The sequence below is a fragment of the Podarcis bocagei genome (assembly GCF_964188305.1).
Source record: "Podarcis bocagei genome assembly, chromosome: 1".
Classification (NCBI taxonomy): domain Eukaryota; kingdom Metazoa; phylum Chordata; class Lepidosauria; order Squamata; family Lacertidae; genus Podarcis; species Podarcis bocagei.
In genome coordinates, this window is record NC_138125.1 from 121,183,528 (window position 1) to 121,197,109 (window position 13,582).

General features: G+C 47.1%; 1 protein-coding gene and 1 long non-coding RNA gene across 2 annotated transcripts; one reads left to right on the plus strand and one right to left on the minus strand.

Annotated features, from left to right (window-relative positions):
• The first annotated feature begins 7,261 nt into the window (after positions 1-7,261).
• On the plus strand, positions 7,262-11,653 carry DLX2 (distal-less homeobox 2). Its single transcript, XM_081190745.1, has 3 exons — positions 7,262-8,115; positions 8,543-8,730; positions 10,109-11,653. Exons 1-3 carry the CDS (start codon positions 7,722-7,724, stop codon positions 10,511-10,513), a joined length of 987 nt encoding a protein of 328 aa, XP_081046871.1. The 5' UTR covers positions 7,262-7,721; the 3' UTR covers positions 10,514-11,653.
• Positions 11,222-13,255, minus strand: LOC308585178. Its single transcript, XR_014007119.1, has 2 exons — positions 12,020-13,255; positions 11,222-11,536 (listed from the first exon to the last, which is right to left on the minus strand). It is a non-coding gene; the product is annotated as an uncharacterized lncRNA (long non-coding RNA).
• Positions 13,256-13,582: the final 327 nt, after the last annotated feature.

A 13,582-nucleotide genomic window follows, 5' to 3' on the forward strand; every position in this document is an offset into this window, starting at 1 on the left:
CGTTCCTCCTGTTACCGAGCATATCTGAAGAATGTCATCAGCAGGCAATTTCAGGTTACTTAAGGGTCCTTTCCTACATGTTTCCCCACTCCCCCAAGAATGCATCCAGACTAAAAGGAGATAGACTAGCTATATGTGTGTCCTTCCATAGGTCACCATGGGATGCCGATATCCACATTCTTTTTAAAAAAAAAATTATTAAACAATTTCAACATAACAAATTCCATTTAAACAATTACAATATTTCCCCCCTTCCCCCCATCCCTCCCACCAAAGACTTCCCTTAGCTCCCCTCTCTGATTTCTTTACACATGTTCTCTGCATATTATAAAATTGTACATATCTTTATTTTGTCTATCATATGTTCACCTAATAAATTTGTGGATGTTTATTCAAAACCTGCCAAGGAGTCCAGTTCATTTTGTTGTCTTTTTAGATAATTTGTAAAAAGCTCCCATTCTTTCTTACAGTCACGGTTGTCCTTGTCCTGCAATTTGTATGTCAATTTGGCCAGCTCTGCATAGTTCATCAATTTTTCTTGCCATTGTTCTTTCGTTGGGATTTCCTCATTCTTCCATCCTTGTGCAATCAAGACTCTTGCCGCTGTTGTGGCATACATAAATAATTTGTTTTTCTTGGCAGGTCTTGTCCTACGATCCCTAACAAAAATGCTTCTGGTTTTTTTACAAATGTCATTTTAAACATTTTTTTCATTTCATTATATATCATTTCCCCAATTTTTAGAATTTCTCTACATTCCCACAACATATGATAAAAAGTGCCTTCTTTTTCTTTTCATTTCCAGCATATGTTTGACCTGGTTTTGTAGATATCCATGTTCTTTTTGAGATGCATAAAAAACAAAGCTAAACCAAGTGGAATGAAAAGTGGCAAAGGTACCTTTTATCATATGTGGTGGTTGTGTAAGTCAGTAAAAGCTTTCTGGGAAATGATATATAAGGAACTGGGGAAAATGTTTAAAATAACTTTTTTTGGGGGGTGGGGAAACCAGAAGCTTTTTTATTAGGAATCCCAAAGGAGCAGAAAATATTTATTATATATGCGACAACAGCAGCACGGATGCTACTAGCCCAGAGATGGAAAAAAGGAAGACTGCCTACCAGAGAGGAATGGCAAACCAAGCTGTTAGACGATGCCAAAAGGGCAAAACTGACCAGTAAGCTCAGGAACCAAGAAGACAAAAACTTCAAGAAAGAATGGGGGGAAATTATAATTTATTTAGGAGATCACTGTAAGCAGATGAAAACATCAGCAGAGTTTTAATGTCACTTGTAATGTAAGAAACAGTATGCATAATATGGACAGATACAAAATATAGATTATGAAATAATATGCGGTTGAAAATGTTGACAATAGGACCAATGGAGGGGATGAGGGGAAGTCTTGCGATTCTGAGAAATCTCTATATATGTCTATGTATTCAGTATTGTTATAAATTTACATTTGTAAAATCAAATAAAAATGATTTCCCCCCAAAAGGGGGGGGGGAGTGTTTGTCCATTTATTACTCTTCAAGGTGCATTTTTTTTGTTCTTTACCATGTTGCAATTAACCCCACGGCAATTTAAGTAACTGGATCTCTGTGCAAATAGGCTATATGCAATGCCAAACAATTGCAGGGGAAATGAAAGGCAGGCTGGTGGAGAGGAGGAGGAGGGAAGATCAAAACTGAACAGGGGTGATGGGGAAGAAAAGGTTCAGGTGAGGCCAAGGTAGGTAAGCAAAGCCTGTCTTGAGCATAGGCTGTTGTGAGGGAGAATCTGACAAACAGATCCATATGATGAACATGGAAAACTCTGCCCCTGCCGTACCTTGGCCCAGTGTAGCAGAGCAGCTCAGGCAGCAGTCTTATAGCACAAAATATGGGCAGCAACCCTACAGGAAAGGGCTTCATGAAAGTTGGTTATTCAACCTTTGTCCCTGACATGAGCTCATAGGTAGCCACTCTGCCTTAAACACAAGTACAGTGGTACCTCAGGTTACATACGCTTCAGGTTACAGACTCCACTAACCCAGAAACAGTGCTTCAAGTTAAGAACTTTGCTTCAGGATGAGAACAGAAATCGTGCTCCGGCAGCAGGAGGCCCCATTAGCTAAAGTGGTGCTTCAGGTTAAGAACAGTTTCAGGTTCAGAACGGACCTCCAAAACGAATTAAGTACTTAACCTGAGGTACCACTGTACCTGTGACGTTAACATATGAGAGTGCTGGAGGTGAAATAGTTAAACAGGTTACCCAATCAGAACCCGGGGGGTGGAGTCAGAGGGACTATAAAACCAGCTCTGGGAAGGGCGAAGGGAGGAGTTCGTTGGGTGGTTGGTTGGAGTGGGAGTGGATTGGGATAGAGATAGAGTTTGTGGGTAGGTTGAGTTAGTATAACAAAATAAGCTGAGTCAGGAATAGTTAGGGGCTAGGAAGACAAGTAAATATCTGAGAGGCGGTTTAGTGAGTGAGAGCAGGTAGCGGAAGTTATAGGTCTGGATAGGCACCCCATGATTGTAATTGACTGAGACTGTTTATGAGACCACACGCTTGTTAAACTGCAATAAATAAACAGAAGTTTATGTTCCAATTTAACCCTGACTGTACTCAGTATTGTACCAGGTAGGGCCTGGGTGGTGGCAGCGAGAAATAAAGTGGTGGCACAGGGATCAAAAGACAGTGAAACATCCGGGGACCCTGGGTGATCGCCACAGTAGCCATTTGCATTATCCTAATAACTGGCCTACATTGCAGGGATGTTGTAAGGAAAGCTGAGCCTTAGGAAGTACTTTAGACTCTTAAGGAGTGCTGTAAAAATGCTCAGAGTTATTACTGAGACACTCCTGGTTCTAAAACCACAAAGGTGTTGCAATTGGTCGAGAACCTTAAGCTGGATCTCTTCTCCCCTTTCCCACCCACCCCCAAAAAACCAAGAAGAATTCTTTCCATGTGAATAATAATCTGACACACACGCTGCGTTCTTCTGAGGAACTGGATAAGGCACCATGCAACAATAGACATCATTTTAGCCCTCTCGTCTAAGTGTATATACTGTGGCTAGAGTTGTCAAATCATCTTGGCTAACTCATTTATGGTCTCCTGCTTCTCAGGGTGTTCAGAAGTAAGTTAGCCCTTGTGGGTTCACTGTAAAAACACAGGAAACATTTGATAACATGTTTTGGAGCCATCTACTCCAGAATCCCTAAAAGCTGGATTTGTGCCATAGGGAGGAGAGAGTCAGGGATAATTCTACACCTTGCTAAAAGAAAACGAAAGCTCATTTTACTGAAAATTCCTCATTTGACCCAATGTCCACTCCGGGGACAGGGACAGGGGTGGCGCTGTGGGTTAAACTACAGAGCCTAGGACTTGCTGATCAGAAGGTCGGCGGTTCGAATCCCCACGACGGGGTGATCTCCCGTTGCTCAGTCCCTGCTCCTGCCAACCTAGCAGTTCGAAAGCATGTCAAAGTGCAAGTAGATGAATAGGTACCGCTCCAGCAGGAAGGTAAACAGCGTTTCCGTGCGCTGCTCTGGTTCGCCAGAAGTGGCTTAGTCATGCTGGCCACATGACCCGGAAGCTGTACGCCGGCTCCCTTGGCCAATAAAGCAAGATGAGCGCCGCAACCCCAGAGTCTGTCATGACTGGACCTAATGGTCAGGGGTCCCTTTACCTTTACCACTCTGAACAGTGTAGAACTGTAACTGATTTTATCCTCTGGCATCAATTTGATTACAAGCATTTCAAGATAGCCAGAGTATAGAACACACTATGAGGAAAAGCAACACTTGTCAAGAAGATGTTTTTCAGGTTCAGTTGAATATTTTAAAAAAATGAAAAATAGAGAGATATGGTTTCTGAGAGGCCTCCCTCAAGTTGCACACACCAGCACGTCAAACCTTTCACAGACATGTTTATTATAAAGAGTGGCTTCACACACACACAGATCAGAGTGTTGACATGAAATCATGGATTAGACCTGTCCATACAGTGAGTTTCCTATCTTGTTTCACCCCTTTCAGCCTCCTCAGTGGGATACCCTTTTCTTTCCAGCATGTGTTGTTGTTGTTTAGTCGTGTCCGACTCTTCGTGACCCCATGGACCAGAGCACGCCAGGCACTTCTGTCTTCCACTGCCTCCTGCAGTTTGGTCAAACTCATGTTGGTAGCTTCGAGAACGCTGTCTAACCATCTCTGTCGTCCCCTTCTCCTTGTGCCCTCCATCTTTCCCAACATCAGGGTCTTTTCCAGGGAGTCTTCTCTTCTCATGAGGTGGCCAAAGTATTGGAGCCTCAGCTTCAGGATCTGTCCTTCCAGTGAGCACTCAGGGCTGATTTCCTTCAGAATGGCTAGGTTTGATCTTCTTGCCTTCCATGGGACTCTCAAGAGTCTCCTCCAGCACCATAATTCAAAAGCATCAATTCTTCGGCGATTAGCCTTCTTTATGGTCCAGCTCTCACTTCCATACATCACTACTAGGAAAACCATAGCTTTAACTATATGGACCTTTGTCAGCAAGGTGATGTCTCTGCTTTTTAAGATGCTGTCTAGGTTTGTCATTGCTTTTCTCCCAAGAAGCAGGCGTCTTTTAATTTCGTGACTGCTGTCACCATCTGCAGTGATCATGGAGCCCAAGAAAGTACATTATTCTAAAAAATACACATTCTTTGAGCGATCCGAAGGTCCCAATGTGTTTGTTTTATCTACAGTAACAGGATTTTTTAAAAAGAAAAGTTGCTTGTCCTGTGCCAAAATGACCCCTTACCTCTTCTGACACACAAATGAAGTATTGTATAAACGGACAGGGTGGGATGGGGGTCTGCAGGTGGATTGAAAAAGCTACATTGAGTGAAGCTGAAGTATAAATCTAATCGATGATGATGATGATGATGAGCAGCCAGTGATTTTGGTGCCAATTGAGGCTAAGGACAAACTGGTCCCTGGAGGGCTTAACTCTTGTCTCCCAGCCTCTCCTCACTTTAATTGCCCGTGGGATGGGGAGAAGAGGAAAAAAACAGAGAGAGACGGGTTTTCGTTTTTATTTTCATCATGTTTCTCAGAATATGAGCTGCCTTTCCTCTCAGCTGCTGTTGCAACAAGTCGATTCAAACCGCACAGGTCTGTTTCTTTCTTCTGAGGATTTCAGACCATGCGCGCCAGCACAGGGTTGCGGCTTTTAATTACTATTTTGCTCGGCGGGCTGACTGAAGAGACTGGCGCCCAGGTGCGATTACGCCGTCTCCTACCTGGCCTCGCGGGCGCACGGTTTCCACGCTAGGTGGCGCTAAAAGGCAAGGTCATAAACACCTCCTGTCGCCTCTCCAGTACAACATCCTTCTTCCTATGGGGTGGCAGGAATCTTATCAGACGCCGCGGGCTTTTTGTTGTTGTTGTTTTTAATAATGGAGGCTGCCCTTGAATTAAATCTCTCAAAATATGGGATAGCCAGGAGTGTTTTAATTTTCTTTTAAAATGCTGTCTACAACTATATATCATGTTTATGTGTTGTGTCTTTATAAATCTTGTGTTAGACGATCAGGACGTGAACTTAGTGGCTGTTGTTATTTCAAACGTTATTTCTCTGCCTAGGAACGTCTCTGCAAAGCTTAGAAGGTCCAGAATTTCTCGAGGACATGGAGCCAGGAGTCTTCGCTCCACTCCGTGTGTACGGATTTGTTTTGTTTTTCACTTTGAAAAAACATTCTCATTTTGTTTTCCATTGAACGTCTCAAAGGATGGATTCCCCAGCTTAAATCGCACCATTTACCTGTAACATCGGTCCTTTCGTTTAACACCCCCCCTACCTTATTCAAGAGCAAAACAGCCAGTCTTTATAGATTTTATTTCCTCGCGCAACAAAAGACACACACACACAAACTCCTGCAATGGTACTTTGTGCATTATTGAGTGACGAAGGCAGATAGCGAAAGTAAATGGGAAGTGGGGCGTATTTGCCACGGGTTTTAGAATCTCCTCATTTCATAGATGCAAAAGCTGTATGCCTTTCCTAAGAGCTGTGAAGTTGTCCTCCACCTTCGTCTTTCCCCCCCTGATAACGTCAACCCTCTTTTCGCAGCTAAAGTTTAAAAGCCTATAAGCGGTGCTTTCTTCTTGGCCTTTGAAGTCATCCTACTTATTGGAAGAAAGCGCGCAGGAGGACGAATAGGCCGGTATATTTCGTCTTATGATACGACGGTTACGCTCGTCGGACAGCGTGGCTTCAGATATGGTTTTAGCAAACATTTATGCAGCCTAGTAAGCACACTTACAAGGGAGAAAAGCCCCGCTGAACAGCGAGGCCTTCCTACAGATTCCAAGTAAACCCTTGCGTGGCATCCCGCTGTGTGACCTGAATCTAACTAGATCAGACTGGTCATTTTTACCTAGCAAAGGGAGACACCTTGATCATTTGACATGTTTCTGTTGTGAGCCGCCCTGGAATCTTCGGGCTAAAGGCGGTACACAACTTTAACAACGAAGAAGAGGAGGAGGAGGAGGAGGAGGAATAATTCTGATTGTGTATTCTTGTGTCCTCCTTTTGTGTTGTGAATCGCCCTGGGATCTTCCGGTGAAGGGCGGTATACAAATAATAATAAATCTGATCTTTGTTTCCATTCCTGTTTTTGTTTTATTATGTATTCTTCTGTCCTCGTTTTTTTATTTTTGTGTTGTGAACAGCCCTGGGGTTTCCGGGTGAAGGACGGTATACAAACTTAATAAATAGCAATAATAATCTTGAGGTAGAACAAGAACCACCAAGCAAGAACCTAGCCTGACCATTCCGCGTCTTCATCACAACACACGTTTCGAAGATTCCCATTTACAGCACAGCTGTCAACATTTCCCTTTTTTTAAGGGAAATTTCCTTATTCCGAATAGGATTCCTCGCAAGAAAAGGGAAAAGTTGACAGCTATGATTTACAGTGAGAAGACTAAACCACTGCAAAAACTATTTCCCTTCCAACTCTAACTCCACCAGACCAGCACCCCAAATCTGAGACACTATTTTTTTTGGGGGGGTATTTTCCTCCTCCTCCTCCTCCCACCCTCTCTTCTCTGTGTGTGTCACCTGCAAGGCGCCTCCACCGCCCCGGGAAGCCGAGAGGAGAAGCAGGGCGTGGGGAGAGAGAGAGAGAGAGAGCGCGCACTACAACGCGACCGGAACCTCTGGTTGGCTGTTGCTAGGTGACGTCGCCCGCCCTCACGTGACCGGTGTTAAATGCCCGCCTGACGGTGCCCAGCAGACGCAGACAATCCTAAAGCAGCTGCAGAAGCGGAGGCGTTGCTGCTGCTACTGCTGCTGCTGCTGCTGCTTGCAGCGCGCACGGGGGGGAAAGTCTTGTGCGCGCAAACGCGCCCTGGCGCTTTGGAGAGGCGATGGCAACGGCGGCCTCCTGCCCGCCTCCTCGGGTGCAAAGGGATCCTCAGCAGTGATCTCTTTTCTTGGGCTTGGGGTTTCCAGTCTGCTTTAAGAAGGCGAACCCCCGGGGGTGTGAGGAGAGAGAGAGAGAGAGAGAGAGAGAGAGAGAGAGAGAGAGAGGAAAGAAAGAGAGGCGCGTTGTAACTTTTCCACGCGCGCCCTGTTGCCAAAGAGGAGACCTGCTTTTTCCTTCTCTCTCTCTCTCTCTCTCTCGTGGTCCCCCTCCCCGCTGTTGGTTTGCCCTCCTGCATCCTCGGTACGAGGGAGGGAGGGAGCAAGGGGCGGGGAGAGAGGATCAGGATGACGGGGGTCTTTGACAGCCTCGCCTCAGATATGCATTCCAACCAGATTACCTCCAGCAGTTACCATCACCAGCAGCAGCAGCAGCAGCAACAACACCACCACCACAGCTTACACAAACCCCAGGAGTCTCCAACGTTGCCTGTGTCCACCGCCACGGACAGCAGCTACTACACCAACCAGCAACAGCACCACGGAGGAGGAGGAAGCGCCGGGAGCAACGCGGGCAGCGGGTCCCCGTACGCGCAGATGGGCTCCTACCAGTACCACCCGAGCGGGATCAGCGCGGTGCCTTACTCCACCAAAGCCGGCAGCTACGACCTGGGGTACTCGGCCTCTTACAGCTCCTATGCAACCTACGGGGCAAGGACGTCCCCGGTCAGCAACGATCCTGGTAAGAACCAACTCCCTCCAGGAGGGTTGAGGGGGCGGTGGAAAATTTGCTTGGAAAAGTGTAGCGCCCTGCGCTGACTTTTCCGCCTGGCACACGCAGAAGAGGAGCAGCACGTGGTTGGTAAATAATAATAATAATAATAATAATAATAATAATAATAATAATAATAATAATAATAATAATAATAATAATAAAAAAACTGGTTGGGTTGGAAGGTATCCTGGCGGTAGGAGCGCTCTTTCTCTCTCTCCGTTGCGCGCCTGCTCCCTCCAAGGTTAGACGATTGCAGCGAGCCCTGCTGAACATAGCTGCTTGTGGGAGGCAACGCTATAATGACCCGCCACCCAGGAGAGGTTGGCATGTGGCGGTGGTGGGTGATGCCGCTGGGGGTGCCTCGTTATTCACGGTGCTTTCCCTTGCCTTGCAGCCGAGAAAGAAGAAGGCGAGCCCGAGATCCGGATAGTCAACGGCAAACCCAAGAAAGTGCGCAAGCCCAGGACGATCTACTCCAGCTTCCAGCTGGCGGCTCTGCAGCGGCGCTTCCAGAAGACCCAGTATCTGGCCCTGCCCGAGAGAGCCGAGCTGGCAGCATCCCTAGGCCTCACCCAAACTCAGGTAAGGAAAGAAGGCTCAGAAGCGGCTTGCACTCCGACGCGCGAAGGCTTCACCCCACGTTGGCTAGTTTATTGCATAGCGACTATTCCAGCCTTTTTTTGCCAGCGGCAGTCCGGAAGGTGTGTTTTTTTTCAGAGGAGGTGCATCCAAGCAGAGGTGCCCACCCTCTTATTGTTGTTGGTAGTGTTGCCCTTCGTGAACGCAGAAAAGCGGGTGGCCTGTACAATATAGACCACCTGTAGCCGGGCAGCCTTGCTCAGATAGACCACGCTCGGGCGGCGCGACAGAAGCTACAACAAGCGAAATAATTCTGTTTCAAACGTATGGGTGGGATCTTGACACAGTGAAACATTTTTAAGCCCCGTCGATCGCGGTGGGGGAAGATTTAAGCATGTCTTTGTTTCCAGCGGAAGAATTAATGTGACTTGAACGGGATCATAGGCCAGATCCTCCTTTTTGTGATCTATTCGCAGCACAGAGTTTAGGTGCGCATTGATTAAGTGCGCCTCTTTGCTTCTGGGTTTAGCCGTTAGCCTCTCTGTCTCCAACACACTCATTTCACGAAGTATCCTGTTTCATTGTACACGTGGAAGAAAAGTCACCCCGCCCCCTTTCTCTTTATCTGGCATCTTTCAGTAAACTAAGTTATTCAGCATTATTTAAACCTTTTTTCGATCTGGATGAGCAGCGCAGTGCTAAGAGCACACCGAGCCTCCCTTTCTCAAAGGCTGTTAGTGCACATTTAAGAAAGGAAGACTCTATATCTAGTATTGGTCAAGGAGACCAGGCGGGAATGAAACTAGGGGAAACAAAAGAATGCCATTTTAAAGGCATCTGACATACCGGGAGGGGGGGGGGACTTCTGAGAATGACTGATATCAGAAATCCCTACCTCTAAACGCACACATCAGGAGGGACACACACACACACTCGAGACAACATCTGTGGTTACAAAGACCAACACAGCACAAGTGTCCCTCTTCTCACACGCGCAGCCTGAAAACTCAGCAAAACCCAGTAAAACTGTTTACCATGTTATTTTGAAACCGCTCTCTCCCTCCCACGTTGCCAAACCAAACCTCACACCGAAACAGTCGGTTGATTTGCTCGTTTTCCTAGCAGCCTGCGACAGGGGGAATCCACCAGCCTGCTTTTGGAGACAGCGGTCTCCTTTTCTTCTCTCTGTGAGGGGTCTGCTTTGAGAGAAGGGCTCCTCCAGTTAAATTAAACAAGGGTGTGTGTGTGTGTTTTGGGGACACTTGAAGGGGATTGTTGAAGGGGAGGTTGAAATATTGCTCTGTGGTGACCGCAAAAATTTGGTGAAAGGGGCCTCTCTCTCACTCTCGTCTCTCTTCCTGCTCCTCCTCCCTTTGTCCAGGTGAAGATCTGGTTCCAGAACCGCCGTTCCAAGTTCAAGAAGATGTGGAAAAGCGGCGAGATCCCCGCCGACCAGCACCCGGGCGGCAGCAGCTCCCCGCCTTGCTCGGCGGCGTCTCCGGCGTCCACCACGCTAGCCTGGGACTTCGCGCCGCACCCGCAGCGGATGAGCAGCGGCGGCGGCGGAGGCGGCGGGAGCAGCGCTGGATCCAGCCCGGGCACCCCGGGCGCGACGGCTGCTTTCCTGGGCAACTACTCGTGGTACCACCAGGCGTCGAGCGCCGCTGCTTCCCACTTGCAAGCCGCCTCCCCGATCCTGCAGCAAGCGCAGCCTCACCAACACCACCCGCACCTCCACCACCACCACCACCACGGCGCTGCTGTCAGCGCAGGGACGATTTTCTAACCCGCCGGCGCGTTCCGCCCGCGCGTTTGCCGCGCGCAACCCAGCTCCCCCAAGCGGAGTTGGAGGAGGAGGGGGAGCGCTGTTCACTCCGCGCTCCTGTCCCCAAAGGATAGAGGGGTACATACCCGGGTGCTTCGTTGGAGAACCGAGGTGCTCCCCACCCGCCCGCCCCGCTGCTACCCACTCCGGAGTTACTCCGACGCTGGTCCTTCCCAGGTGGTGGTACTTACATACCCAGCTGGGAGATGAGAGCCTTCCCTGAAGTTTGGACCGAATCAGGGCCTGTGGTTATCCTCCCGCACCCACTTCAAATCAGAACACCCCTAATCCAGTAGGTGTCTTTGAAGTCGCTGGCAACATTCCCACTGACCACCATGGAATCCGGGTAAAGCTGTGCTCACAAACTCGCTCAAAAAGTCTCTACAGATTTTAAGGTTATTTCCCTCCCATCCGCTCCATCTATTCTTTGATATATCCCCTTCTCTTTTTTTACCTACCTTCTATTCTTCAAATGCGGGAGGGGGGGAATTCACTCTTCTCCCATTTCGCATCCAATCGCCAGTGCAGAATTTCTTATTTAATTTTTATTATTATTTTTGTAAACTTTTTATAGGTGCCTTTCCAGATGACCTCATTTTGATGTTGGGGAAAAAAAGATTAAATAATTTTTATATGTAGATATTTAAAATTAAAAAGAACCCAGCTGTGTTTAAATTATCTTTTTTTAATGTTTGCAGGACTTTTTTTTCACGAGGAAAAAATATGTTTGTAATAACGCTGTTTTGTGCTGATTTCTGCCCTCCTTGGCTTCTTGGTGTAAAAAAATAAATAGAGAGGGGTGAAGAGTTGCATTGGACAGCCTGTAGTTGTTTATGTTTGTAAACCAAGAACTGTTAATGCCATAACGTCATCCTGTTTCTCTCTGAGCAGTTTCCATATCCTTTAATTATTCTGTTTGATACCTTTTCTCTTCGCTGTCAAAAAGAATAAGCTACTGATTTTTTCCCAGTTCGTCGTTAAAACCTTTAAAACATAAAAAGGTATTTTCTTGGTTATTTATTACAAAAACAAAACAAAATCTCTCGATGTTACTTTTACACTATGAAGAGCTTATTTAAATAAATTATTGTTTGCACCGGAGTTTGTTCGGCCTTCGATATTATTCTCCCCCTCCACTTCCGACACCTACCGTACATATTCACTAGTAGCGCAAGCCTACACGTGTCTGCTCAGAAGTCCCGTTTACATCAGTGGGCTTTTCCCCCAGGTAAGTGGGTACGGGATACCAGCCTACAGGAGACTCTGGAGTGACGCCCCACTATCCCTAACATCCACGCTGAGGGTGGTCCATTTTATTTCTTCCTACCCTAGCATACCCAAAACTGTATGCTAGACCCGATGCAGGTTTATTCCGTTAAGAAAACGGCCTTCTTCCTAGCAGGACCCCGTTTCCCACTTTGCTCGGGTCTAAAACACATCAAAGGGCTTTATTTTGGGGAGACTTACTCAGTTTTCCGACGCTGCCGCCACGGTACTTGTTGCGCACCAACTGACCTGGAGCATCCTTGAATTGTTGTGTGGGTGGAGAGGCAAGCCCATTCTGTGGGGCTTGGCGGTGCCCCTGCTGCTAGCCCCTCAGCCAGAAGAAGACAGGAGCCGGGGGCAGCCTGGCCTCCGCCGCAGCCATGAATCACTCAGCACGCTCCTCCAGGCTCGCCTAGACTCGGCCCCTCCCCGCCGCTCTCTGGCGCCACAGACATTTAGGGAGTCCGGGACAGGCTCCTGGCGGCTTCCCGCGTTAGGATCCAGGCAGTGCGGCGGCGAGGCGGAGCGGCTGATCCTCTTCTGGGCAGTGTTGGTAACGGATAAAAGGCAGGCACGAAGTTCCACGGCGCGCTACACTCCCTATGCCCGCAGAGGGAAGGAAACTTCCAAATGCGCTCTTCCCGTGTGCGTAAAAGCGCACCAGTGTGCGCGCTTCTGAAGGTGAAGTGTTCGTGATCTGGGATTAGCCAGCCGCCCAGAGAACAACGGCTTGGGTAGCCTGTGTAAATGGCCAAGAATCTCTCTCCTTCACGAAAAAATCGCGCTAACGTTTATAAATTTATTTGGCACCTTTTTTTGGCACATCGCCTGCGTACATATGAACTCACGGTGCTGACATTTTTTCGCCACGTTATTTGATGCATTGAGGTGCTTTTGTTCGTCTGTTGTCCTTATAGCCCACCTTAAAGGTTCTTCCTGGGTGTCACTTTTTTCTACTGCAGAAAGTCCAGCCTTTTGGTTTAGTAAAGTTCAGCATATATACATAAAGAGGGACGGAGGCCACCACCCTCCTAATCCTGATTACCCCAAGAGAAAAAGTACAGTATTTGAATTCGATGGGAACTGCTTCTGAGTAGACATGGCTAGGGTTGCGCTTTAAGTCGTTTGCAAGGAGAAAACAACAAAAGAGCATTGAGGCACCTCAAAGGCCAGCAGATTTATTATGGCTTATGCCCCAATGAATCTGTCAGTCTTTAAGGGTCCACAATATTCTGTTGATTGTGATTTAAAAATAAAGTAAAATAGCACAAAGACCAACTAAGAAATAGAAAAACGCAGTGGCACAAAACTAGTTGGTTTGTTACACAGCAGGGGCAACCCCCACTTCAAGATTTTGATGAAGCTAAATCAGCTAACCACCAAAGGGGCTTCAAACTTTCTTCTTGTTGCTTTCAGTTGCTGACTAACATAAGACATCTTCGTCACAGGCCAGTTGTTTGTTTTTGACGTTACCACCTTGCAAATCCCAAATACATTGACTTGTCCTCCTGGACCCCACCCACAGGCCCAACTTTACGCTATATTATTTATCCGTTTTAGTATTTAAGAATGGTATATAAAATGCAAAAGATGATAGAGATAGATAGATAGATAGATAGATAGATAGATAGATAGATAGATAGATAGATAGATATAGATGATAGATTTAGATAGATGATTCTATTGCAGGTCCATTAGATCATGGAAGCCCTCAGCACCCCTTCCTAATGTTAGTACTAGATGCATGTACACATGCACACCCTT